The sequence below is a fragment of the Cygnus olor genome, chromosome 1 (genome assembly GCF_009769625.2).
Source record: "Cygnus olor isolate bCygOlo1 chromosome 1, bCygOlo1.pri.v2, whole genome shotgun sequence".
NCBI classification, from domain to species: domain Eukaryota; kingdom Metazoa; phylum Chordata; class Aves; order Anseriformes; family Anatidae; genus Cygnus; species Cygnus olor.
Window position 1 is genome coordinate 153,646,564 of NC_049169.1, and position 26,417 is coordinate 153,672,980.

Here is a 26,417-nt window from a genome sequence, read left to right on the forward strand (position 1 = left end):
TTATACAACAGGACTTTTTTTTTGAGAATGTTGGCAGTGCATAAAATGTATTTCAAAGAGAAGACTAAGAAAAACAAATTCAATATGCAAGCCATGTAAAAATTCAAAACTTCAGAAGAACTCTCCCCCAAGACTATATTCATAACAACGCATTGACAGTATCTCTTATCAAAGATGCTATACATGTTAAAATATGACAGTGTAAAATGTACTTGTAAGGCAATCATGACTGTCATCAAAAGACTTTCTCTCTGAAACGAATAATTTCCTGAATTTAAATGATCCTGCTGAACCTCATTCCTGAAAATAGCAAACAGAGCACAAGACTGTAACACTGTGGTTTAAGTGGATTTCTTTTTAGCAGTTGCACAAGTCAAAATAGTTTTGCTCATTTTGACAGCTGTCTAATGAAACTTGTGGAACTATTCATAAGAAGGTGACAGCAAGTGAATAAGTCATACAATGCCAGATAAAGTAGTAGCTAATAGACAAGGAATGATTGCTCACATGATGAAGTCTCTTCATGAAACACAGTTCCTGGAAGCCTGACCTCCTATACACACTTCTGTGAAAGATTCTAAGGACCTCTCAGGGCAGTGAATCTTAAGTTTCCTAAGAGATGTGCTGAACAGTTAGCCTGAAGCTGTAACTACTTTTTTCCCCCCTTTAAGGAATATCACATTACAAAGAACACTTTAAATATTAACCACAAGATATGCACTATAAAAAAGGCAATTTTAACATACCTGTGGGTCATCATCTTCTAGATCACTGAAGTCTGTCTGTGTCTTCAGCAACAGCTGCATTACATCCGATGCATCTTGCATAAACTAGATGTGGGAAAAAGCAGTGTTGAAGGCAAATTAAAAGGGCACTTGCCTGAATCTTAACACCAAACAATTTGAGTGTTTATGTCCAACATACTACCAAGGCAAGCTATATCTTGAAATAGACTGAAATGAAGATACAAGTAAAAATACTTTTTTTCTGGAAGCATCACCAAGTGATTCTAGTCTTAAGCTTCGCTGTATTGGCACTTTTACAGACACGCATCTTAACCAGTATATCAACAAGAAAAAAACCCTGCCAAATACATCAAGCATCATGACAAATAACTACTACCGGTTCTATAACAAGCACATTCAAACTTTTCCAGGACTCTGCCTGTAAATACAAATAAAAAATCCTTATGCTAAGCTTCCTTTTAACTATATAGATTTTAGCCACTATTATGACCCCGCTTAAACGAGATGCACCAGTATGCCTCTTAAAACAAAAAGAAAGAAAACACATTTTCAACATTGTCCAATAAAACAATAACTTAAGTCGATGTATTTTGTAAGATTCACTTCTGAATTTGTGAACCTGAACAGAAAGACAGTTACCAGAGAATAGAACAGGAATGCAAACACGGAAATCAGCAACAACATAACTACGTTTAACAAGTAATCATGTCAATTTAAAGCAAACATCACAAAAAACATGGCTGTTTCAAAATATGTTTAGACAATAGATAAGATCTTACCTTTTCTTTACCAACAGCAAGACCAATTAGGCTGATGCATTCAATGGTTTTTCCTCGTAAAAGTCTTAGCTCCTTCTGAACAGCATTCTCAACAATGTGTTTTAAAGAAGTCATAAATAAGTCATAGTAGGGAACAAACTTCTCCTCTGCTGTATCTGCAACCGATGCAATTGAAGTCACAACTTGCTCCAAAACTAGCTTAGTGCCTTTCTGTATCAACTTGAAGAGAAGAAGAATGAAGTGTTATATTTCATTAAAATATGTGCTTTAAAAAGCACGCAGAATCTAAAAACATGCTCTTATATGTATCTCATTCTTGTTAGCTTATAACACCAGAAGATCTAACTACTGGTTTACATCAGATGTCATAGTTCAGCTATTCTACATACGCTACCAATTACGTTTGTTCAGTGTATTATACCTCTTGTAATTTTATCACCATAGTGGAATGAAGATGTTTCACTAGATTATCCAAATACGGAATAAGCAGTGACTTGGGACAGTCTTCAGTGAAGTTTATGAGTGCTGCAGCTGCATGGGCTTGAACACGCTGGTTGCCTTGATCCTCCATGGTTTGCAGAAGAGCTGCTATCACCTGAAACAGAAATGTTTATTTTCAGAAAAACAAGTTTCTGGATGGGACAAAATTTTACTTTTTTTTTTGGTACTGTTCTACTACTTGCCTTCTCATGAAATTTCTTTTGAAAGCCAGGTGCAAAGTCAGTTGCCATTTGTCCAATAGCATTGCAAGCAGCATATCTCACTCTTGGATGCTGAAAAAGTAATACCCTCAAATGGTTAAGTAGTAGTCATAAGAGCAGAAATGAAAATGTTTTGAAATAATTATGTATTAGACTCACAGGATCCTGAAGGAACAGCAAAACGAAATTAACTATCTCATTTAAAATTCCCTCCATCTGTTGGTGGCAACCTTCACCAATGGCTGAGAGCGCCATCAAGCCAGCGTGCCTGTATTTCCAGTCAGCTACGGAAGATTGAAAAAAATATTTATTATTCAATTTGAAAACTACAGAGCACCTCAAAGACTAATTAAAAAAGCGATGTGGGGAAGAATAGGTGAGAGAAGGGAAATTAATGCATCAAATTTATTTGTTAAATACTTTTTGCTTTTCCTTATCCATACTTTCAGTGATGCACAAAAATCTGCGTATCTAATCCAGGCCAAATCTATACCAAAAAAAGGAATTCTAAACTGGAGATAGAAGCATGTACATAGTACTAATAACTGGGAACTGAGTTTTAATTAAATGAGCTAACCAGGGAAGCTTCCCCCCCCCCCGCCCCGTGTCAGAACAGCCTATTAACATTAGAAGAGTCACACTAATCTGGTCACAGAATAAAACTTCCCTTACTGAAAAACCATTCTGAACAGATTTGATAAATTTCTACACTCTGCAGGTGATACCTTGAATAGTCCTATAGTCTATTTCCTACAGGATAAGTCCTTTTCAGACTGGGTTTTACATTAAATTACAGAAGTACCCAGAATGACCGTCATCTTTGCATTATCTTCTATTTTGAAGGCTCAAATCATAGGTCAATTGAAAGCGTATGCAATAAACGCACATTTATTTTGAACAACTGCCTCAGCAATCATTACAGGTCTTTGCAAGTGGAAAAGCATGCAAAGAAATTAATAAGAACATTATGTAACCACGTCATGAAACAAATATGAAAATTGGCATAAGTAAACAGAGCTTGTCTATCGCAGAGTTGTGTATTTTGATGCATGAAATTCCAGGGGGTAGGGCGCAGAAACACATTCTTATCTACAGACTGTAATGTATTCAAAGTTCACTAAAATGCAACACTTCCGAAGAAACAAAAATTTTGAGCTACAGAACAACAGGTGGCAGTTTAGGCACACTTAAGGTATTGTGGGACACTGTACACTGATTGAGAATATCCTAAAATGAGAAAAGAATTTACAGACTGAGGTTAAGAATCTGTATTGCTGTTTTTAACATCTGTTCAGGATCCAGAAAAAAAGTTTTAATGCACTGAACGTAAGTTTAACAAATCCCAGTCTAATGAAAAGTAAAAAATTTCCAAGTTCATAGCATTTATAGCTTCTGCTGCTGAAATTAGAAGTGTATAAAATATATTGTTTAGATAAACAGGAACATTTGAGAGGTATCGAAGTTCCTGAAAAGGCTAGGATTGTAAAAACTTGCAGTTACTTACGATTCTGAAGCATCTGCATAATATGTTCTTTAATCATAGGTAAAACGAGCTTTCCTCCAAGGCCACATGCCATCCTGTCCAGTGCACTCTCACCAGCAACTGCATTGCTAAATAACAGTTACAAAAATATCAAAAGGTTTGACACCTACAGCAAGATGAACAGTACAACAGGGCAGAGAAGTGCATTTTCTTGCAGTTCTACTCTCAGACTTTTGCCATATGAATATCCATGAGCCTCCATAAGTAAATAAAGCATACCCAAATCTAAAAGCACATATAACGGATGCTTCAGTCACAAAATATTTATCCTCCACTTAACATTTACTATTTTTAGCCCACTGAACCAGTCTATTACCAGAGAAATGTGGACCTTACTAGCACTGAATTTTGCAATATTGCACATACCTAAAAATCTATACTTATATTTACAATGAATTAATAAATACTGGCCAGTATCTTTCTGTGTAAATCATCAGAACAAACACAAACCAGTTCAGACTTGCAATAAATCAAGTGAATGAGCAGAATTCAAGCTTTAGCATGCAAAAGAACTTCCCAGCAAGGCTGCAGTATCAGTACTACAGTACCACATCCCCTGGCCAACGACTCAGGCAGAAAACATCCAAGTCCAGGTGAGGAATTTCTGACTTGCAGCAAGTTCCAGAACTGAGAACAGCCAAACATTACCCATGTAAAGTGACTTGTTCCACCCAGTTGAATTAATCCCTACGGAAAAGCGAATAAAGTTTCCAGGACACAGCTAACTACTGTTACAGTCTGGGTATGACTAGCACTGTAATAACTCCAGGTTATTACAATACCTTCTGGACACCAGTGCTGATGGAAAAACTGAACAATGGTTCAGAAAAGGATGAATCTCCCTCTTCTTTCAAGTATCATCCATCAGTGTCAGAAACACAGAAGTCTTCAAACTGTTATGCTTGAATCCCCAAGTCTCATTACAAACCATAAGCAGTCTAGAAATTCACATGCTGTGAACAAAGCTGTTTGCACAAAGATACTGACAAAACTATGTTTTTATCCAGGTTAGTCATGTTCAAACAGAAGCATCACCAGCCAGTCAACAGAGCATGGGCATACAGGTTTATATTGGAGCAAACTCACTGAAGTTATTGGCTACGTTCATCTGAAATGATGTTGAGTTCTTTCCTTTAACCATTAATTTATAATATTCAATATGAGGAAATAGTGTTATCTTATAAAAATGACCACACACTTCCCTGCAAAATTTGCAAAGCTTTTGCCAGGGAACGAGGAAGTTGGATTTGCATCTTCCTTCTTTAGAATTTCACTGCTCTATGAAGTCAGAGCAACAAAAAAACCTGGAAATGCTAAAATATTCCCTGATGCTTTGACGTAGGCTGACTCACATCCCCCTTAGTCAGATCTGAACACACCCTAAGTAGGCTACGGCCTGGTGATCATCAGCCAGTTTCTTGGACGGCACAGAAATTCCAGCCGTCTTACATAGCTAGAAAGACTCGAGCACAAGAGGTTAGCATGCACATCATGCTCATTGACAGCTCTCTACAAAGATGAACTTGAGTGGTGGGAAATGCATAGTAACATGAGTGAACATGCTGAAAAAACTAAAAACACGATCACCACAGAGCTGATTTCCAGTGTTTTGCACCAAAGCCTTGAATTCTCCCATTACTTTGAGGGCTAGAGGAGCTAAGTTTCTCCTTCAGGCTAAATTTGTTGAGCCCAACCTGTTTTCCAGATCTTTGCTCGCTACTTGTTAAGAGAAGGAATTTCACACTAGAATCCATAGCTTGTGTTGAGAAGACCTAAGTTACTCTGCTGACAATAAAAAGAAATTGGCATGCCTCAAGGGGATGATTCAGAGCACTTAAACTGCCTACGACAGGCCATCTGAATAAACTTCCACACCCTAAGAGATTTGACAAGGTTTTGAGCTTTATTTTCTAGTATTCTATTTCCCCTTAAAATTGAATGGAATAAAGATTCGAATACTTGACAAACCCAAATGCAGTGATCTGACAGTTCTACCTGTACGGCAAAACTTGCAAAGTAGAGGAAATGAAACAAATTAAAAGGGTCATAGGGGAGGAGGTGGGGGAGGGCAGTTTACTTTCAATTCCATAGTCCAGAGGAAAGAAAAAAAATTCAAGTTAAGCATAAGATTAGAAAAGCTTTCCCATAAATTCCTTTAGATTGGTTTTGCAAGCATCTTGACATGCCTGGTATCTTGTAGAAGTTGCTATTCAGTTCAGTAGTAAATCAACATATTTTCTAGTGCCCATCTTCCTATGAAGATTTCCAATTAGACTGTTTATTTATGAGAGGGAGTAAAGATCTGGATGACAGCAGTAGGTATTTCCAGAATAAGATATAAAATTACTATACATAAACCGTCCAAGTTTGGAAAGCTGTTTCAGAGAAGGACAAGTTGTATAATTGATACAACTGAGGCTCTAGTAAGAGCATGTCAATAAAAGTTATTTTCCCCTCACTACTCCTCCTTTAGGGTTTTCTCCTCATTTGTGCACATGATAAAATTTTAGTGTTCTCTGTCACAAACTGTTTGGAAACACTAATGACATTTGAGCTTTGAAGGAAACGTCAGATGTTGCAAAAAGCATCTAGCCTGGTAAAGGAACATCAGTGTCATTACAAAGGCATGGAGATAACTATCTCACTGTACATATTTCTGCTTTCTCCTGCTTCATTCTTCCTGTATTTGGACAAGGGCAGACGTAAGAGGATGCTGTAGACATACCACTGGCATTCTAGGGAAAAGTTGGAGCAAGCTACAAAGCATGCAGGAATGAACAAGTTAGAAATAGTGGACATTTTTAGCAGATCTTTCTTACCTAAGACAAGACATAAGCTACTGTTAGCCATGACAAGATTTAAAACAGCAAAAACAATTTTTTGAGCTAGATAGAATCCAGGATGGAATTCCACTAAGCAATCTAGTAGCAATCTAGTGTCCTTTCAAACTAAGGCACCTTTTTATCAGTACCGTTTCAAGATCTAGAAAATTATGTACAGATTGGTTGCGGGTGATAAAAAAGGTTGGTATCCTTCAGCTTTGGTTCCAGCACATTTCAGGATAAGCCCCAATTTAAAGGGTTCAGAGCAGTGAATTCCAAACTGAGTAACTAACATCAATGACAGAAACAACAAATCTGAAAAGTTAAAACACTGCAAAACAGGAAGCAAGACAACATGCAACTTGTAGATGTAAATTATGGCAATAAGAAAATATTGAAATAATTTATTTACTTGCTAAACAGTACCTAAATCTACACAAACTGTTCTTGAAACCAGGTGCAGTTATTCCAAATCTGCTACATTCATTTTCTGTTCAAGTTATCAGTTCATATTACTTTTTAAAATTTTTACTCCCCCCAGTGTCTGAACAGTCTTACATTCTGCTCATGACTGGGGGAACACAATTAGAAGAGTTGATTAAGAAAAAGCAATGCACTGCAGTCATTTGCATCCTGTACTTAAAAGCTATGCAACTTTGACAGCATATTGAAACAACTAGTTTCACAATTACCTGTCAAAATCATCATCTTCAAGCTCATCTGCATTTGCCCAATCTTCATCTTCTTCTAAGTCAACCATCATTGCTAACATTTGAGGAACTGAAAAAATAAGTTTAAACTCAGGTTATTTTCTTAAAATGTTCTCAAAAAAGCCTAAATTCTAAGTCCTCTCCCTTCAGAGATCATTACAGAAAAAGACCTCCTCTTCTAGTAGCAGATAGACTAGTCTACACATCAAATTGCATCAGCAGAAAGTTCATAAGAAGTTTTTAGAACATTCAAATCCAGAAGAATGAAAAGGAAGTTTTTAATCTTTTTAAAAATTATTTAATGAACTCTATCAAGTCTCTAGTATGACATCCATGTGTCAGAATTATATATAGGTACTAGTCACTGAATGTAATTTCCTCAAGAAAAATGTGTTATAGCCCAGAAGTTGCAGACAGATGCTCATCAGGTGCACATGAAAATGATGTACTGTCACATGTCTGAAGGATGGAAGTCAACCATAATCTGCCACCATTGCTACGAAATTTCAAAAATTTACATCAGTGTTAATTACTGCTTACAAGTAAGGCTGAGAACACACTGTCACCCAAAGCTGTTTAGCTATCATATCTAGACACAGCAAAAGCTTGCTAGTTGTTTAGTCTTGATGTTTAAAATGAATATGGTTGCTGGTAAATATAGCTTTACATAGACTTTATTTTTTCAATGCACAACCCTACATTAAAGTTTCAACACTGACCCAGCAGGTCCTCAAAATTTAATTATTGCCAGTATATAGATTATTTGTTTATAATGAAGTTAAGGATGAGACAACTGAGCTTGGTTTACTGCTAGAGCATGTCATGACTTGCCATTTCCTGGAGACTGAGGAAAAACTATGGCCAAAGCTAGGCACTTTCTCTAGAAATCAAAGCTGCAGCAATAAAAAGCTGTTATCTTAAATACTGAGCTCAAAGAGGGAAATCTGAACCCAGGTTGAATTTCTGAGCAGAGAATTGGTGAAAAGGACACGACTTGCTCCTAAGTCAGCATCACATACAGCAAAAACAACATAAGGTGATGGTTTTGCCTAAGACCTACCTGATTCTAGTTGTGAAAAAACAATTTACCAATTTTTTAGTAGAATGAAAACAAAGCCTTTTAAACTAAAGCACAAAACCAAGACAAAAGCTATCATTTTTGGCTACCTCTTTATCATTCTCTGAACATAACTGCTTTATGAGCTCTGCCAAATGTTTTTTTCTTATCTTAATGATTCATTTAATACTACAGTGATTTTACAGTGGGTTGCAAACCAAAGGTACTTCATTCCCACATGGTGCCTTATCCTAATAAAGTATCTTAATGCAAATGTTTCATTCCTAAGCAGCAATTACCTCCCCAATATAAAAGTAATATGCTCTAACGAGATGCAACTTCTTTGCTATGCTGCCTGACCAGATAAGAAACTGACAGTGATTTGGGGGACATTCAGCAAGCATCAATATTGATATAATATTAATTTCTTAATTAATAGTTAATATTCTCAACAAACTACAGAATGGAGTGAACATACAGCATTCTAAACATTATCAAATTTAGAATATATCCTAAAATCTGTTCTTTAAAGAGCTTTTCCATAACTATACACATAGCGCATCCACTTTACTTTTTTTTTTTCCAGAAGTTTTATGATTGCTTTAGAGATCTGGGCATCTACAACTTGCCCCGGCCCAAGCATATGAGTGGAGGGAAAAAAAAAGTTGCCTTTTGGCAGAAGTTTCAGAAACCAAGCAAGAATCTAGACACACACAAGTGTGGCAGTGCAGGTGAGAAACTTCCTCCTGAACAACAGGCCACACTGGTGTGTCACTGCCCTGTTCTGCTCACAAGAAGGGTTTAAAAGGCAGAGAAATACCAGCATGTACATCCATTTAAAAGCACTGCTGCTGGGCCTGTCCAGAACAGTTATTTTTAGTATCTCAAATAATAATCCATGATTAAAAAAGTGCATCACCAAAGAATTTACAACCTGTATGTTTAATGGACTAATTAGTCCAAGTACTTATACAAGCATCTGATTTTCAAACTCACAGCTTTAACTCAACACTGAAGCTTAACATGCATGCTGAATTCCTTCTGTATTCAGTTGCCAGCACCACAGAATATCTGGCCTACATACCAAACTTCAAACGTAGGACTTCAGAACTAAACGCATCAACTTTTTTTTTTTTTTTTTAAACACAGCACAAATTTCCAAAGCCAGCAGCATGAGAGTAGTATTTTCTTTGGAAACACCTTATGAAGAGTCCACTGTAATTTTATACAAATTGCTGGGGGCGGCATAAGCACAGATTAATTCATGAAGAGTTGTAACAGGAAAAAAAAGCATTTCCTCCTCAATAAAACCCAACTCAGTGTCACTTAAAGTTATCATCACCAGCAAAAAAAAAGTTAAGATATGGTTTTGCCACTTAAACACCTGCAAAGTCAGTTTAATACCGTAAAGGAATACAAATTATTTCAAAAAACATGAGTAAAATACTTACTGGCTTGTGCAACAATGTTTGTATGCCTCCTCAGCATAGCAGCAGCAGTTTCTGACAAGGTCACAATTACTTCAAGTGCCAATTGACGCTGCATGTTACTGAGACTGGCATCTGCACACAACTACAATCCAGAAGATTAGAGCAAATGGTTAGAACACAGGTTTCAAGGGGAGAAAAAGAAAAGTGACTTAAGAATTCTTAGCTTTACCCTCAGACTTAGTTGCAACGTAGGTTCTAAATGTGGTCGTAAATACTTGGGAACAGAATCTGCAATTTCTACAAGGGACTTCAGAACAGAGTCATCATTTTGGTAGCAGGAATCATTTACAGCCTACAAAGAGATAAAATGAAGATAGGATTAAATAAAAAGCAAACAATGTATAACAGATTATAAAGAAAGCATATACAGGGTCCAAAACCTAACAAGCTTTCTGTAAGGAAGTTATGATTCACAATGTTACACACCATTAATTGTTGTCATTATTAGTTTAAATCTAACATAACAGACGCTCAGGCAACATTTAGGTCACAAATCAGGGGTGTCAACACACAAAAAACCCACACTATTCTTTGACATGTACATGTTCAAAAAGGCGTTTTATATAAAGAACGAGTCCTCAGAGGAACTCTGCCCAGAAGGAGAAATAACAGTTTTTTAAAAAAAAGGCTGAATTTATGTGAGAACAGCTTTGAATAGCTTAAACTTAAACACCAGGAATCTCAAGTTTTAATAATTTCAATTTTTTCTGGACAACTCTGAAGAGCCACTGAATTAAAGCAGACCTTTCAGTCTTCAATTACAGGAAAGGAAAAAAAGAAATCAAGGTTTTTGTAAGGATCTTTCTTATCCCCTAGCCACATCCTGTAAAGTAATTTAAAGCTTACTTTTGACTGACCAAGTTGATACTCTAGTACCAAAAGATCACAGTTATTTGATGGTGCTTAAAACTCTTCTAGAAGTAGGACACAAAAACCCAGACCTCTATAGAAAAAGCAGTCTTTAGACACACTTCTGGGTTTTGAAAGAAATTCTCATTAACAAAGCATTAGATGTCTTACTAGTGTAGAAACTTTTTTCTAAGTGAATAGCTAGGTGCATTTTTTAATACTTTAATCTAGAATCCGATACTTTTGATAAAGTCACTCAAGCAACCCACAACTTCACTTTCAACACAGAAGCAACATCTTTTAACATCAAAACTGTTCTGAAAAAACTCTTTGCATCTTTTCTTGTAGATATTACTTGTCCTCTGGAAGTTTATTTATAATTATTCCATATTTACTGGAAGTTTCTTTAAAACTCTGGACTCTACACGCAATACAACTTTGACATTATATTAAAACAAGGCTAGATTTCTCAACTTGTGGTTTAAACTTGTTAGAAACATATCAAATTGAGACCTAAAATGCAGATGCACTTGTTAGTAGTGTTGAACATGAACAACTACAGTTAGCTGAAGTTCCAGGTGTGGGTTTTGTGTTTTATTTTGCCTTTTTCCTGTTGTTTTTTTTAAAACTACCACTGAGTTAAGTCCCTCGGATACAAGTTTCAACAATTAGTTCTGAGAGTTTAACTACTACAGAATTTGACCAGAAGGACTGAATTGCAAAGTCAGATTTTTAACTTTAGCTTATTCATTTATTTTTTTAAACCACTGCAATACTTGAGCAAAATGAACTTCAACAGCAACAAAAAAGCATCCAACTGTCTCCAAAGGTCACTCACCACTATTCTAACACATCCCATCTCCTATTTATAAACTTGGATTTTCATATCCATCTTGTGTTACCACAGCCAGAGAATCTAGTCCTTCTCACAATAAGTATTTTAAAAGACAGATTTTGTAACATAATTCTGTGCTCTACAGTTGCAAAACAGCTTGAAAATACAAGCTAAGTGCTGTAACACAGTGTTTAGCATGTGCTTTTACAACCTAAAATAGTAGCTTTGAGAGTTATAGCCCACTCTGTGATATTAGTCTGTAGTCTAAAAACAGCATACTATTTAATTGCTGAACACCAGGGGAAATGGCATGCCCACCCCAAATCCTGCCTAGCTCCCACTCATACAGTACACAGTAGCCTAGGTCCTCTCAGCCAGTTACAATGTTTAAACAATACAATTGCCATTGCCAAAGTGAGACAAAGACTAACCACCAAATAGTGACCTCAATATCAAAATACGTATCTTGTACAGACTAGTACACGGTTTAGCATTCAGATCATGTTAATAAATTCTTCTCAGTTTCCATTTAAGATCAAGCAGAATGCCAATACTTACAGAAGACAGTAAACTTGGCACAACTTTTCTTCAGCTGCCACAATACCCGCATCAACAATGTTTATAGCTCACACTATCAACAAGAACCTGCTATACTAACTGCAGCAAGAAATCTGTCTTTAACCTAAACTTAGCCTAATTCAAAAAACACAAGAAGTTCACTACAGCTTTTATCATAGGTACGTAGTTATTTCCATCTTTTTATTAATACAGGAAGGGAACAGGACTGTGAAATAGCATTCCTCCAGTGCTTGAATCATTTCTGTCTCTGGTTTGGTTTACAATAGGGTTCTCCCCAAAAGTAAACAACCTTATATTACAATACCGACTTCTGCTGAACTGTATCCCTCCTAAAAGGGACCTAATCCAGCCTCAGACACAATATGAAGCATAAAAAGTCATTCTGTTTGCTAGTTCAATTTATCAAACAGCAAAGATCATATTATTCAGACCATTGTTCCTAGTTCAAGAATCTTTTGCAGAATAGTTCTATGCTTTCCTCTAAACTGAAGAGGTATGGCATATCGTGCATAAATGATTTTCCTAAATGACTACTTTAAATATGGACTACCCTGAGATTTCAGGTATTTCTCAATATCAGGGTTAATTAAGAAGTTAGTTTTAGTCAAGTATCTTACAAAGAAATTTAACTCTTATTTAGGTAACACTAACTTAATCAGCATTGAACTATTTTCCTTAAAACTCTGTCAATTAGCTTGTGTTCACAAAATTCCTTATTGTTTTCCATCTTGCTGGTGACTGATGTCAGGTTAACTAACATATAATCAATCTAGGTCTCCTCAAAAATTCATACATTACAAAAATTTGCAGACCAGTAATTTCTGTTTGGATCCAGTCAATACAGACACACTAATGGCAAAGGCTTACTTGTGTGGTTTCTTACCTGCAAGATTCCAGGTAGCAAATCTGCAAAATGTTTAAGAAGGGGAAGATTGTGCTCATTAGCGAGCACAAACGCAGCTGCAGCTCTAGCAGACAGAGTCTTGATCTAGAAGGCAAGATTGGAGAGAGACATATGAAGAACTGGTAATGAAACGTCTGTTTTCTTTTAACACTAGGCCCATTATGAGACTTAACATGGGATTATCATTTCCCTTTCACATCTTCCTAATAGACACAGGAATTAGTTTTTAACATTGAGTTTTGCATCTTGCTTCAAATTAAGGCAAAGTGAGTGATGAGATTCTCAGTACCTATGACCTCCACGATACCAAAAAGTTTATCGTATTATTCTTCTGACGTGGTAAATATTCCAGTTTATTCAAATTTTTTTTTTTTTTTTTTAGAAAAAGCTATTGTCCTCAATTTCCCTACCAATTTCAAATATGTATGCAAGCGTCAAAGTCCCATTTTTCAAAAAGTGTAATTTAAGTGTTTAAAACATTCTTCTGTAAAGGCATGATTTGTGGTACTTTTCAAAATGTTACTTAGTTGAGTTTCAAAGGTCAGAAAAAGTAATCCATGGAGGAGCAGTAAACTGAACCCATATACCTCAGCAGGGTTTCTTATCGTTGCCCAGTATTCTCCCAAACAACAGAAACACTCTCAAAGTACAATTCCCTGAACAAATCAGTAAATCTGAAGTCTTTCAGAAAAGCGAGGCTTGCCACATGCCCACAGAGCTAAGTATGCATGACCAGTACAGAACGTGTCTATTCTGTTAAACAGGAGGGCCAGAAACTGAGCTGAACAAGGTGTTTCTGACCACCCACACTGCTGGCTAAAACCCCTGGCTCTACTTTACATCGCCACAACCCCAGGTACAGGTTTCTCCAACCATAACTTCTAGGGAAGAGTCTTGGTCAAAGCAGTGTTGTATAAGCCAGTCAGCCAGCCTGAGGACCATGAAAAGGTTTGGCTCTTTTGTTTTGCTGTAGGCATAGTCAAACCTCCTGCAGATATACATCATTCTTGGGTAACACAATTCTCGGGTTGGAATTTAATGTTTTAACCTTAATGTCTGAAGCTGCTACTTTTTTGATACTCAGGATGGGAAAAACGTTAACAAGCAAAAATATAAAGATCTTACTGATGGATGCTCTTGATCTTGCATACACTGAACCAGCATCCTCTTAATGACCTCCAGATAGTGCTGCTGCTGATTCCCAAAAATCCCAGGAAAATTCCTAAAAAGATAAGACCAGAACATTAGCAAAAATCCACAGTTCAACCTTAACCACTGTCTTAACCTTATTCGTCGTTTTAGCTATAGATTGTAACTGTACATGTAAGAATTCAGTAAATCACAATACAATAAAATAGCTATGGTATGTGACCATTTGTTAATTAAGTAGTGACAGTGTTGTTACGCTTTTACGGCTACTACTTAGATAACTTGTGAAAAAGTGGCAAAGTCTGAAAGCTTACCAGAAGATATGCAGAGCAGCCTCACGCAGTCCAACATTCTGCGAGCTGACAGAGTCAAATAAGAATTTCAGAACTTCTGGCCACTGGTTGTTTCCATCTTCGTCTAGATTAAACGCAAGGTTTTTAGGATAAGCAAACTAAGAGTTATGCAAGGCAACCGTTCCACACTACTCTAATTTCAGAACAACTAATCTGAAGATGCATCCAAGTCACAGCATAAGATACAGCATCTCAGAAACACAGTGATCTCTATTTACTGCTATATACCAGTACTGGAAAGAGTACATGGTGCAGATGTTCAGTGTAACATATATCAGAATTTAAATGTAACTAGATTTCTAGAACTTCATACAATCTCACCTGAACTCAAGCAATTTAAAAAGCAGAGTTAAAGAATCTTATTTTTATCTGGTCAAGGACAACGTAAGCAAACATTACATTTTATTTTAAACCCTGAAATCAGTTAGTACAGTAATGCACAGAGGTCTACACAACACTAGACAACATGAGATAAAACTGCTATCAATACATAAATATTTTGCCACAATATCAGCTTATATAAAGTACCTATCAAGTTCCTGGCCAACTCAGCAACAATGTCACAGATCTTCTTCCTCATACTGGACTGTGTTTCCAACTGAATGATCAACAGCAGCCCAGTTTTGATAGAGGTCTGATTATCAGGTGAAAGAGCTGGATAAACTTCTTCAAAGGCAGAAGACAAAAGACGTCGTAGAAGGACAGCTGCCATTTGTCTAGCCTATTGAATGACACAGCACATACGTTAGTGTTTTGATATAAAATTCAAGAAAGAATAGAAAACTCCTATTTCCATGAGTAACTGTGGCACTCTGTTCCTTTTCTAAAATCAAGTGGTTTATGGTGTCATTTAGATAGTACTAGCAACCATTTCACTGACCAAATCTACCAAAAGCACCAGAAATTTAGCACCTATTTTGTTTAGAGGGTTCCTACATACAAACAGCTTCAAATCTTTTTCTGTATTCAGTAGCACCTGTCCCCAAACTGAAATGAAAAAGAACAATCATGTTCTCCTGATGAATGATGACTGACATCATGCTTTCAGTGATCAGTTTTCACGGTATAGACTTGTCTGGTGAATGGAATACCTCTCAAGCAAGAGATGACAGTTACGATAGTAGGTAAAAACACTGTCAGAGACATTACTATAAGCTGTTGTTTCTGAACTATCACAGCTATTCAAATATTCAAAGAAATAACCATGAAATCCTCTAAGGTATTAAGCTTTTTCTGGAGCTAAACCTTGGACATATTTTGTGACAAGTTAAAAAACTTAGCTGCATTATAAAAAGATGTTTAAATCACATCTTCCTGCTATTTTAAATGTCCCACTGGGATAATTATAATCCAAAAGGGTTTTTTTGGATTAACAGATGACTTAATGGGAGAGTTTTGTCAGAAAATTAATCTGTAAGCCCTTTCTCAAACAAGGAAATTTCACCCTAAAGATTCAAGAACCTAGAGTGAGATTTTGTTCAAAGCACAGGATTACTTTGCCGAAAAGAGCCAGAGCTTTCAGCCTTTCACACATCTATAATAAACTGTTTTTCTTTAAAATTGAATTTGAGCATAGGAACCTCAAATACTACATATTACAATCCTCTATGCTTCCTGCTTGTATACAGCGATTTCACAAGAGTGTCGTTTACGTATTTATTTACAATTATAAAAGAACTGGAAGCAAGAAGTATGGGTGAGTAATTCCAAATGAATAGAACAAAACATGCAGTAAAGGCAAAAGATACATGAAGCACCCTGAATAACTTAAATGTGTTGTTCACTAACCAGTGTGTCTAGAAGGACAAGCAGTAATTAAAAGGACAAGAGGTAATTAAAAACACCCCCCAAGCCTCTGAAGTTTAACTCATGTAACAAAGTGTTGTGTGTTAATTCCTCACAAAAAATACCCTAGTTTCAAATTTCAAATACAAAATTCATATTTACTGAACTCTAATGCAACACATGCTATTTTTTTTCCTAAAATATTCTTAATTTAATGTGTACTTGAATGAAAAAGTTTCCCTTGTGACACCCTTTGGAATTCCAAAACATTGAGTAGCAGAACTAATGAAGTTAGATTTCTAACAGATCTCTCAACTGAGCGAAGTCTCAACTTCTAACGTATCATGTAAAAGTTGGTATTGCTGGAAAAAATCACTGAAGATACTGTTCATGCTGCGCTTTGCAGTCTGCAGAGTCAATGTGTATTTCACCCAAAATGCCTCTTTGCCAGCAGAAGGGAAGGACCAGAACTGGACCTTGCTCTACATCCTTCCTCATCTCCTCCACATTAGCATCAGAAAGGACCAAAGCCACCACATATGCAGGATTAGTAGATCTTCCTTATTAGATCTAAGACAGAAGGTGAACAAAGAGGGTCAAAGTGTCTACCTGTGCTGTAGCTCCCATCATAAGCCAAGGTCCTCTAATATTTAATCACACAGAGGGACATGAGGTAGTGATGGAAAAGATTTTCCCCGCTGCCACTGTGAATCCCACTAACACCTTGCCCAACAATTTTAGTAGTACTACAATGTAACAGTGTCTTCCCTTTTCCCATCCCTAGAAGAATCAATATTGTGAAAGACTGTAACTTCAACTCAGTAGTAGTGTGAACTTACATATAAGAAGCCTTGACTGAGAAGCAAATGTGCTGGGACTAAGCAAGGCCACAAAAACTCTGATTCAACATCTTCCCATTCTCAGAGCATTGTGTTTCTGTGCATATTCTGACATCTTATAATGACTGAACTTACATTACATTCAGTCCTTTACTGAAGCAATTCATATGTAGCCAGACAGGGAATAAAGCTCATTTTCTTAAAACATGTAGTCTCAAAGATAAATTCTTCAGAGGCAGAAACCATTAATTTAAAATACTGGGAGACAGACAAACACAGACTGATTGCAAGGTAAAAGACAAGCAATCAGGTATACAGAAGAACACAAGATCTGTGCTACGGGAATTAGCTTCTGGTTATTGTTCCTAGCTTAGAAAAAATATTCCAAATTCCCTAAAGCAAATTCAAACTTTTGAAGGAGTGACAGAAGCAACTGACTTCTAAAAATAAATAGCAAGTTTTCCTCAGCAAACATCCATCTATGTATGCAAACTACTATTGTGAATTTAATTATGATGAACGTGGTTGGATCAATGGCAGCTCTGGGACAGTTTCTTTTGCTTTAAAGAAGCAAGGATATATATTTTTAATGCACACCGAAGGCCCTTTTATATTTAGGTATTACAAGATGTACACCCAAACAAGCATTTCAAAATAGCGTAACTTAGCTACTATTGCTTTTGATAAGAAGAGGAACAGTAAACTCTACATGCCCAAAGAACGTGTCTTCCAATGAAGCACAAATAGGAAAATTCTCTCCTAGAACTGGATTCTTCTGCATGTCTGGATTACTGAGATGCTCGCATACAATGGAAATGTCAGAGGTATTAACATAAAAATGTAGTCCTGATATTCAAATTTCAGTGCACTACTTCTCATCAAACTCTGTGGTGATTTAAAAAAGATGTTCTAAGACATTACAGATGGTGGAACCACGGCACAAGGAGCAAGCCAACTTGTTGAAGCAGGGCAGAAGAACTACAAAGAGATTTGGGATACTGTGTTCTACACTGGCATTCAAAGTAGGTAACCATGCCCTTTTTATAAAAGAGACTGACCCTCTTGTGCATCTACTGGCACTGTGATTTGCTTTTTCTTTACTGTTCCTTTTACATCCTCAAAGAGAAAAATACTCATGGATGGAAGCAATTGATATTTAGGATGTGATCCGACAATGGGCTTGCACAACTTCATTTGAGGGGTCAGCCCCAAGTAGAATCAAAGTGCACAGTGCCTAAAGTTCCCACACAACTCCAAGGGAGAACTGTGGTGCATCAACAGCCTACAGGCTGCCTGCCTTCTTCTCCAAATACTGAAGAGGAAGCTGCCCACAGCAGTTTTCAGATTAAGAAACGCAAGCTGTGTGTGACACTACGGAGATGGAAAAGAGAGAGGTCAGAAATTTTAAGAGGGCTGTGAGTATAGCAAGAAGCCAGCTTCACACAGAGTTTGTTCGAGTATTTCACAGCACTTGAAAATTCTCAACTCCAAGTTAGGACAAAATTAAAGACTGCCAGTCTAGAGTTAATCAGCAAGAAAACAAATACAGAAGAATATGCAGAGCTTCTGCTCCTCTCTGAGTTAGGTGATAAATCAAAACTGCAAAAGGAACAGCCTTTAACACTTGAGACACATCCTGAGGATAAAAAACATCAAATAAGCTGTGAATATATAGCACCTTTCTGTTCATCTCTAGAATCCTAACTTTGTAACAGTGAGACTACAGGTTCAGGACATCAGGGACCTGGGTTCAAGCCGTGCCTTCGCCTGAGGTGGACCACCTCGCTCATCATCTGGCAGAGAAGCACTCTAACTGCTATGCTGGGTGCTTCACTCCGCTTCTGTGAACAGTGTTACCCTGCTACCAGGAAAGCACGATATGAGAACAGAAGGAAAAAGGTGATTGTTTCCACTGTGTAGGCATTTGGTTAGAAGGAGATAAACCTGTTATACAGCAAGTTTGTAAGAGTTATTTCTGAGCTGGTTTAATGTTTCTTTCCATGTCAGATACAAGGTGTCCTTAAGATGTGAATCCCTGTTGCTCCATCTAAATGCCAAAATGACTAGGTTGCCATCAGGATTACCCTCAACTGCTGCCCTGCAACAGCACAGCCCAGTTCCAGCAAACTGGATGGAGCATTTTCTTCAACCCACTTTTCATGGGATGGGGAAAAGCAATACAGACAGAGGCTTTAGGATGCACAGGGATCTGAACGTAGGCTTCCTGTAGCCTAAGCAAGATTTTGAGACTTCTTCCAGCAGCCTGTGCTCAGCGGTGCCAGCATGTTGTGTGTGCTCAGAGCAGGTGCACTAGGCCCAAGGCCCTAACCACCGGTGACACACACTGTTCTGCCCAACATCTGGATCTACAAAAAACGTGTACAGACGCAAGTGCCTAGCTGTTCATACCATACACAGAAAACATGCACAGAAATGCTGTGTAAACATACGCAGAATGCTTCCCTGCATGTCTATTTGCAATGTTTAGATCAAACGTGATGACTCCACTTAGACTATTAGTTAGGTGTTTGGGTTTATGGGGAAGAGAAGTTGTTTGCAGATTTTATTAATCAGGATTTCTTGAGTCTAGCACCTAATGTATAACGCAGGTACAAGCTCACACTAACCCTTTCTTTGGTTTGTACATTGGAGTTAAATTGTCAAAGTTATTCTATAAACGTTACCTTTTACCAAAGATGGCAGAGGTTACCCTTTAGAGGCAAAAGAAGTTACTTTGCACTTGAGTAAGTTGGAAGGCAAGGTATCAGCAAGATTCTGAATAAGTTTTAGACTTGAGCTATTTGCTTAGCTGACATAAGGGAGTTATATCAATAACTATATGGAGCATGTATATATTCACACAAGCATGACTTTGCAGTTGTCAACTCAGACTGTTATCAAACGTGTTCAATACAAAACAGAAGCTTGTGCATACAGACATGACTTCAGGGCATAACACCACCTTCTGAAGAAAAAGGAGCAGCAGTAGGTTTTATTTTCCATGGCAAATTTAAATACAGGAGAGACCTCTGTACAACTTTGTCATTAGAAACATCTCAGAGCAGCACGATGGAAAACTACTCAGCTCTTATGCAACCAGTTGCAAGTATAATATTGAAGGATTGTCAGAAGAATATGGCTTTGTAGGTAAACAAGCATCAGTATTAGTAAGCTGATACCTTCCGAGCATCAAAAAGCACAAACACCGTCTACCTTTAAACTGATTACTATCTACCAGAAGAGATCGCTATCCAGAAAGGAACAGTGCCGTTATAGTCTCCTTACAATATTGTTCAGGAATTCTACATGGTACATCCTTCTGGTGTTCAGTAAAACTCTAGATTTGGAAAAAGTCGAAGGTATTTACTTTTAAGTAGCTCTGAAGTTTGCAGTATCTTGAAAGCTTAGTGCTTCACTCTGCATATCTAAGCGGATAATAGTTTCATAGCAAGAACTACCTGATCACTGAAGTGTGAGCCTTCACAAAAATCAAATAACCAAATGTCAGTTACTATACTACCACAAAAAAAATAGTGTTTAGCCTGCTACTCTTTCAAACTATAACACTGATAGGTAATTTAATGAGCATATCTTCTCCAGATCAGGCAAAATGCAAAAGTAATCTGAATAAAATATACAACAACTGCTACCTGATCTCTCCCTTCTAATTTAAGGAGCTCAAGAAGTTTCAGATGATATGTAAGCAATGTTTAACACATCTAGGGATAGGACCTCAGAACAGAAGGCATTTCTCAACTATAACTCAAAGGAACATCACAGTAACACTCATACATTACACTTTTTTTTTTTAAGGAAAGAACCCATTCATTAAACAAAATACAAAAGCAGAAAACAATGGAGATCTAAGCAGTCACTTATGAAAGACTACTTCTGAAACTGAATATCCTACATCAAGAAGTCTGAGCTAGTGAACTTGGTCCCTTTACAAATGTGCAGTAAATTAAAATGGTTCATTCAATGCCCAACTTGTTAACTTATCCCAAAATGACCATCGCTGATGTCTTCCCTCGTCCTTCTCCACGTTCCCTTGAAAAACTGCAGAATCCAAAGATTGTTGAGACATACCTCCTCAGCTGCAGCAGTATTCCTGATTGCTTGTAGGAGGAATGTGATCTTAGATTGACCTGGAATATTCTCATATGTCTCCTGCATGGAAAGAGATGCAATTTATTGTAACCAGTTACTAGAACACGTGTTTAAAGCTTTAGTATGAATCGACTTTTCTTTTTCAACAACCCAACTTCAGTACTCACCCAGTTAATAAGAAAATAATTTTGCAAAAAAACTAAATCTATCAAAGTGAAAATTTCTGGCCTCCTTTAAAGCCACAAGTGAAGTATTAATTATTTGAGAAGGCCTGCCATGTTGGAATAATGCATTACTGGCCACTTACAAGACGAGTTAAGAAACAACATAAAGGGAACACATCCTCCTGGGAATCCATCCTAGCTTTCATCACATCAAAGGATTAAGAACTTCAGAAGCATGAAACTAAACCAGGCACAACAGGTTAATGACCACTGACCGATCTATAGCCCATAGATTTGTTCAGTTCTTTTCCTGAATCTTTTTCTTTGGCCTTTACAATGTCACGTGGTAGCCAAGGCACAACTTGGCTACGCATACTGAACAGGTACTCTTCATTTTAAAACTCCTCCCTGTATTTCAGTGATGTACTATATCCAAGTCATACTTTTTAAAATAACCTTCTCAAAGTACAACAGAGAGGAACTACTTAGTCTCCCCTTAAGGGAAATGCCCCTAATAGCAGGTGCAGTTTAATGAGAAGTTCAGTTACCTTGTCTTACACTCTTCTGGCACACTGTCTGTATGCACTGTGGCTTTGTTAGATTGTTACTTAAAGTGAGAGCATAAAATAAGTTTTGATACCAGAAGCACAGCATATGTGAGCATTAAAGAACTGTAAATTCTTGTTTCTGATATACTAAATATATGTAAGGTAAGAGCAAAGGAACCACAAGCTGAAAAGCAACTACAGAACTATTTCTGAATGTTAACTCAGAGTGCTATTTTTTATGGATGTGAGTTTTAAGATAAATTACCCCACACTTTCCAAATATCCACTGCCCTAGTCTGAACTCAGTGAGCAAGCCTACACACAACCCGGGTTCATTTCATTCAGTTCCCTGCCTGCCTATTTACCCCATACTCACCATTGTACAAGATCTTACTAATAGTCTGGTAAATTTGCATGCCCTTGATATTACACCTGCTATTTTCAATGATGCTGTTTCTTTATCACCTGTTTAATATCAGACATTTTCCTCCACTTTCTCTACCTGTTTCCTAGCAGGCCTCAGTCACGGAGACAACTCGCACTTCATACTCTCTCTAGATACAATCAATGAGGCCAAATCCCCTATGAATTGCATTTAATCTAATCATCTCTAGGGGACTGCAAATTTAAATGAGGTTGAGGGTCAAAACAGAAGGTCTCCTCACATTAACCATTTCCATGAACATATTTTACATTGCACTGTTATTTACAACAAACTAAAGAGAAATACAGAAACAAGAAGGCTCCCTAAACGCAGGCCCAGTGTGGACCTCAGGCTGTGGTTTCACAGATACCTGAAAAATAGATACTGTAAAAGCTGGCTTCCCCCACGCCAATTCGGATCATCCTGAAGTTCTTTCTGGAGTTACTTTACCTCACTGGAAATGGCAGCAACCCATACGGCTGTTCACTGGAATAATTCTGTCAGTCAGCAAAGTGGATTCAGAGGATGCTCAAGAGCACCAGTGCAAGGCAGGCAAGAGGAACCCAAGACCAAAACCAGAACTGTTCCCCTGTGCTGGTGGAGGACCACTCCCCTGGCTCTGCCCAACGTACCACAAGCCTTAGCTAGACCCTAACTTGTATTCCAGACACTGCAACATCTTCAAGGTATTCTTTTCATTCCTGATGGAATAAACTGGACAAGGTAGCTGCTGCTCAGCAGTTTTGGACTGAGATACAAGTTTCTTACACAGTATTACTAACTTTCAAAACACGTGCAAACTAGTATCTCTTATCTACATGTAGCACTCTTGTTCTTCCAGAGATGAGAAACCTATTCAAAAGAGCATAAAATCACTAAGACAAGGTAAAGAAAATTAAAAACCTTTATCAGAAAATAAAGATAAAAATAAGAGAAAGATAGTTGTTTAAGTCAATGAACAAAATTACAGTAATTTTTTAATGAGAGATAAAATGAAGGAACCATGTTTCAGCAAGTTGGTCAGAATCAGTTGAGAGTACATGCACACACACACATATGCATATACGTGAAGATTTCTCACTCCCAGCCCTTTTTTTTTTAAACAGCTTTTGCTATGCCCCAGCCCAACAAACAGGGAATGACTCTACATCTCCAACTCATCTTCTATGTAACACACCCCTTGTCCTAAATTCAATGAAAGCCCAAGTCTGTTTCATTCAGTTGCCTACCCACCCATTTCTCATTCTTGTCATTTTCCATTCGACAGAAATAAAAGCCTGCTATTCCATTTACCTTCAGTTATTTGAATCCCTACAGTATTTAATATTGCTTTCTAGTTAGCAGATTTTTAAAATGAGATTGCATTATCTCTGTTTAAGATCAGAGTCCTATATTATTTCAGTAAGCAAATATTCTAAAGCCTACGCAATACTTCTCTATTGTCTAAAAAGCCCTCATGTGCCCTGAGTGACCTGGTCTGGCCTGATAGTTGATGCTGCTTTGCACAGGAGATTGCACTGCAGACCTCCTGAGGACCTTTCTGATCTGAGCGATCCTAAGCCATGAAAATACTTTCAATACACCTTGGAAATATGTGGAACCCAGTGTCAGATACAGCACAGTTAAATAAGTACAAATTGTGCTGCTTGCTTGTATTTGTATACAAACTGATGAACCTGACAAGGCTTGGTAATCTGTTGTGACAGTTAAGGTCTCTTACTCTGATTGAGTATAGTGCGTATGTATCTATGAAGATTTAACAAATTCCAAACTGGTTCCAAGCAAGCTTCTAGTAAGCCAGCGGTAAAAGCCTAACTTTCAGACTTCATTTTCCAAGAACATTTCATTTCACAGGCTTTATGACATATACAAGCCAAAGCAAGTTTCTTGGAAAGCTAACATATCATATGTAGCAGTTGTCATGATAAAGTTCAGAAAGTTGTGAGGAATGTTACATTACATGCCAGCGCTTGGAAAAATGAAAGAAATTTGGGTCCCATGGAACAGCCTCCATTCTGTGTTTAGGAATGAGGGAGTACTACTACTTCTATGGAAAGTGGTGGCAGTAATCGATAACGTGCCTCTCAGGAAACCCGTGAGGTTCATCCTCCTCCCCAAACCACACTTTGGGAACCCCGACTGCGGCACCAGAGCCAACAAACCGCTTCATCCTTTGTCAGCCGAGGCGCTGAACTCTGCTGACCGCCCAAGCGATGAGCGCGATAAGAGCCCCGTGCAGCGGGAGGGGGGACTCGCCCTAAAAGCTGGGCGCCCGGCGTTTAATCCAGCGGGGGCGAGATTCCCCCCCGGGGCCCCACAGTGGGAGCCGGGAGCAGGGCAGGGCGGAGGGAATTAAGGCGGCTTAGCCCCTCACAAAGCGCCGGGGCTCAAGCGACGCGCCGGCAAAGTTTCTGCTGATAGCGCGGCCGGGTGGGGGGGAAAAAAAAAAAAAAAAAAGGAAACAAACCACAGCCTTATTTTGGTCATAAAAAAACCTTACTTTGGTTAAAAGCCTCCCCGCTGACGGGGGTAAGGGGGCTAGCGGGGGCTGAGGGAAAAGGAAGGGGGGGGGGGGCGCTCTGAGGCGGCCGGGCACGCGCCCAACGGCCACAGCCCCCAGCCCAACGGCCCTAACGGCCGGCGCGCGCGGCGCCCAACGGCCACAACCGCCCCCCCGCCCCCCTCAAACCGTCCGTCCGTTGCCGTCCCCTCACACGTGGGGCTCGGCCGCCTCCCCGCTACCAACCGCCTCCCTCCCTCCCTCCCTGCCTGCCTCCCTCCCTCCCTCCCCCCGGGTGCCCGCCCGCCCGCCCGCCCGGCGTTACCTCGGCCTGCTTGCGGACCGCATTGTCCGGGCTGAGCAGGTTGCCCAGCAGGAGGTAGAAGTGCTGCTGCTCCTGCTCCGCCGCCGCCATTGCTGCGAAAGGCAGAGGGAGGGGGGGGGGCGGGGACGGCACGGCACGGGGGGACGCCGGCCCCGCAGCCAGCACGGCCCCGGCAGGCGGAGCCGCCCCCGCTGCGTTCCTATTGGCTGAGGAACGCGGGGCCTCGCCTCCCATTGGCTTACCTCCCTTATGACGTCCCGGCCGCGGCTCGGTGGAAGGAGGGGGGACTGCCCCCCGCCCCCCCGCTATTAATACTGGCTCCTCTTCTGTCATTGGTTCGTCTCCAGGCCGGGGGCGGGAGGAGGAGGCGGGGCGGCGTTCTGATTGGCCGGCCGCTCCGGTGGGCCGCTCGGGATTGGTCAGAGGCGCGGTCGGGCGGTGCGGGCAGGGAGGGGCCGTGGCGGAGCCGGAGGGGGGTTAAAGGGGTAGCAAAGCGCGGGAGATCGCCAGGCGTCGCCTCGCCCGCTCGGTGACGTCGGGTGGCCCCGCCCGACCCCGAGGCTGAACGCGCGCGGGCCGCAGCCGCTGGGGCCGCTCAACCGCCGGCCGGCGGGGACCCGGGTTCGAGTCCCGGCTCGGGCCGCGGCCTCGGCGTTGGGGTGAGCCCGGCGCCCGGCTCGGCCCGGTTGTAGAGTGTACACAAACACCTTCACCCGTACATCTGCACTGCAGGTTCAGGGCACAAAGGTGCCAGACCCTGACCATCAGCCCATCACAGAATCACAGAATCATCTAGGTTGGAGGTCTACTCCAAGATCACCGAGTCCAACCTCTGACCTAGCACTAACAAGTCCTCCACTAAACCATATCACTAAGCTCTACATCTACACGTCTTTTAAAGGCCTCCAGGGATGGTGACCCAACCACTTCCCTTGGCAGCCCTTGCTATATGCACATACAGGCCCTCAGCTAGGTCTGCTTCAAACGACCCGCAGTATCCCTCACATATCCCCACATGGATTTTGCTACACTGACATCAGTTACGTCTGATCTCAAACAATGGTCAGTAGTAGCTCATGAATCCTAAGTATGTGATGAATAAAACCTAATGGGTAAACCCCGTGTGTAGGGAATGTGTATTTCACAATGCGCGTCGCTACAGGCTTTGGATGTTGCCCAGCTTGCTGCTAAAGGGCTTTCTGCTCTTG

The 26,417-nt window shown here is 39.4% G+C and overlaps 1 protein-coding gene across 1 annotated transcript in view; it reads right to left on the reverse strand.

Moving 5' to 3' along the window:
* IPO5 (importin 5) overlaps nucleotides 1–26,074 on the reverse strand; it is a 41,186-nt gene extending 15,112 nt beyond the window's left edge. The window contains exons 1-15 of the mRNA XM_040538429.1: nucleotides 25,210–26,074; nucleotides 21,228–21,308; nucleotides 15,046–15,238; nucleotides 14,479–14,581; nucleotides 14,141–14,237; nucleotides 12,995–13,099; nucleotides 10,018–10,140; nucleotides 9,810–9,930; nucleotides 7,284–7,371; nucleotides 3,731–3,837; nucleotides 2,386–2,510; nucleotides 2,209–2,298; nucleotides 1,947–2,120; nucleotides 1,526–1,744; nucleotides 747–830 (exon numbers count right to left, since the gene is read on the reverse strand). Coding sequence (XP_040394363.1) covers nucleotides 747–830; nucleotides 1,526–1,744; nucleotides 1,947–2,120; nucleotides 2,209–2,298; nucleotides 2,386–2,510; nucleotides 3,731–3,837; nucleotides 7,284–7,371; nucleotides 9,810–9,930; nucleotides 10,018–10,140; nucleotides 12,995–13,099; nucleotides 14,141–14,237; nucleotides 14,479–14,581; nucleotides 15,046–15,238; nucleotides 21,228–21,308; nucleotides 25,210–25,542 — 2,043 coding nt within the window. The 5' untranslated portion in view covers nucleotides 25,543–26,074. The remainder of the gene's footprint in view (nucleotides 1–746; nucleotides 831–1,525; nucleotides 1,745–1,946; nucleotides 2,121–2,208; nucleotides 2,299–2,385; nucleotides 2,511–3,730; nucleotides 3,838–7,283; nucleotides 7,372–9,809; nucleotides 9,931–10,017; nucleotides 10,141–12,994; nucleotides 13,100–14,140; nucleotides 14,238–14,478; nucleotides 14,582–15,045; nucleotides 15,239–21,227; nucleotides 21,309–25,209) is intronic.
* Nucleotides 26,075–26,417: the final 343 nt, after the last annotated feature.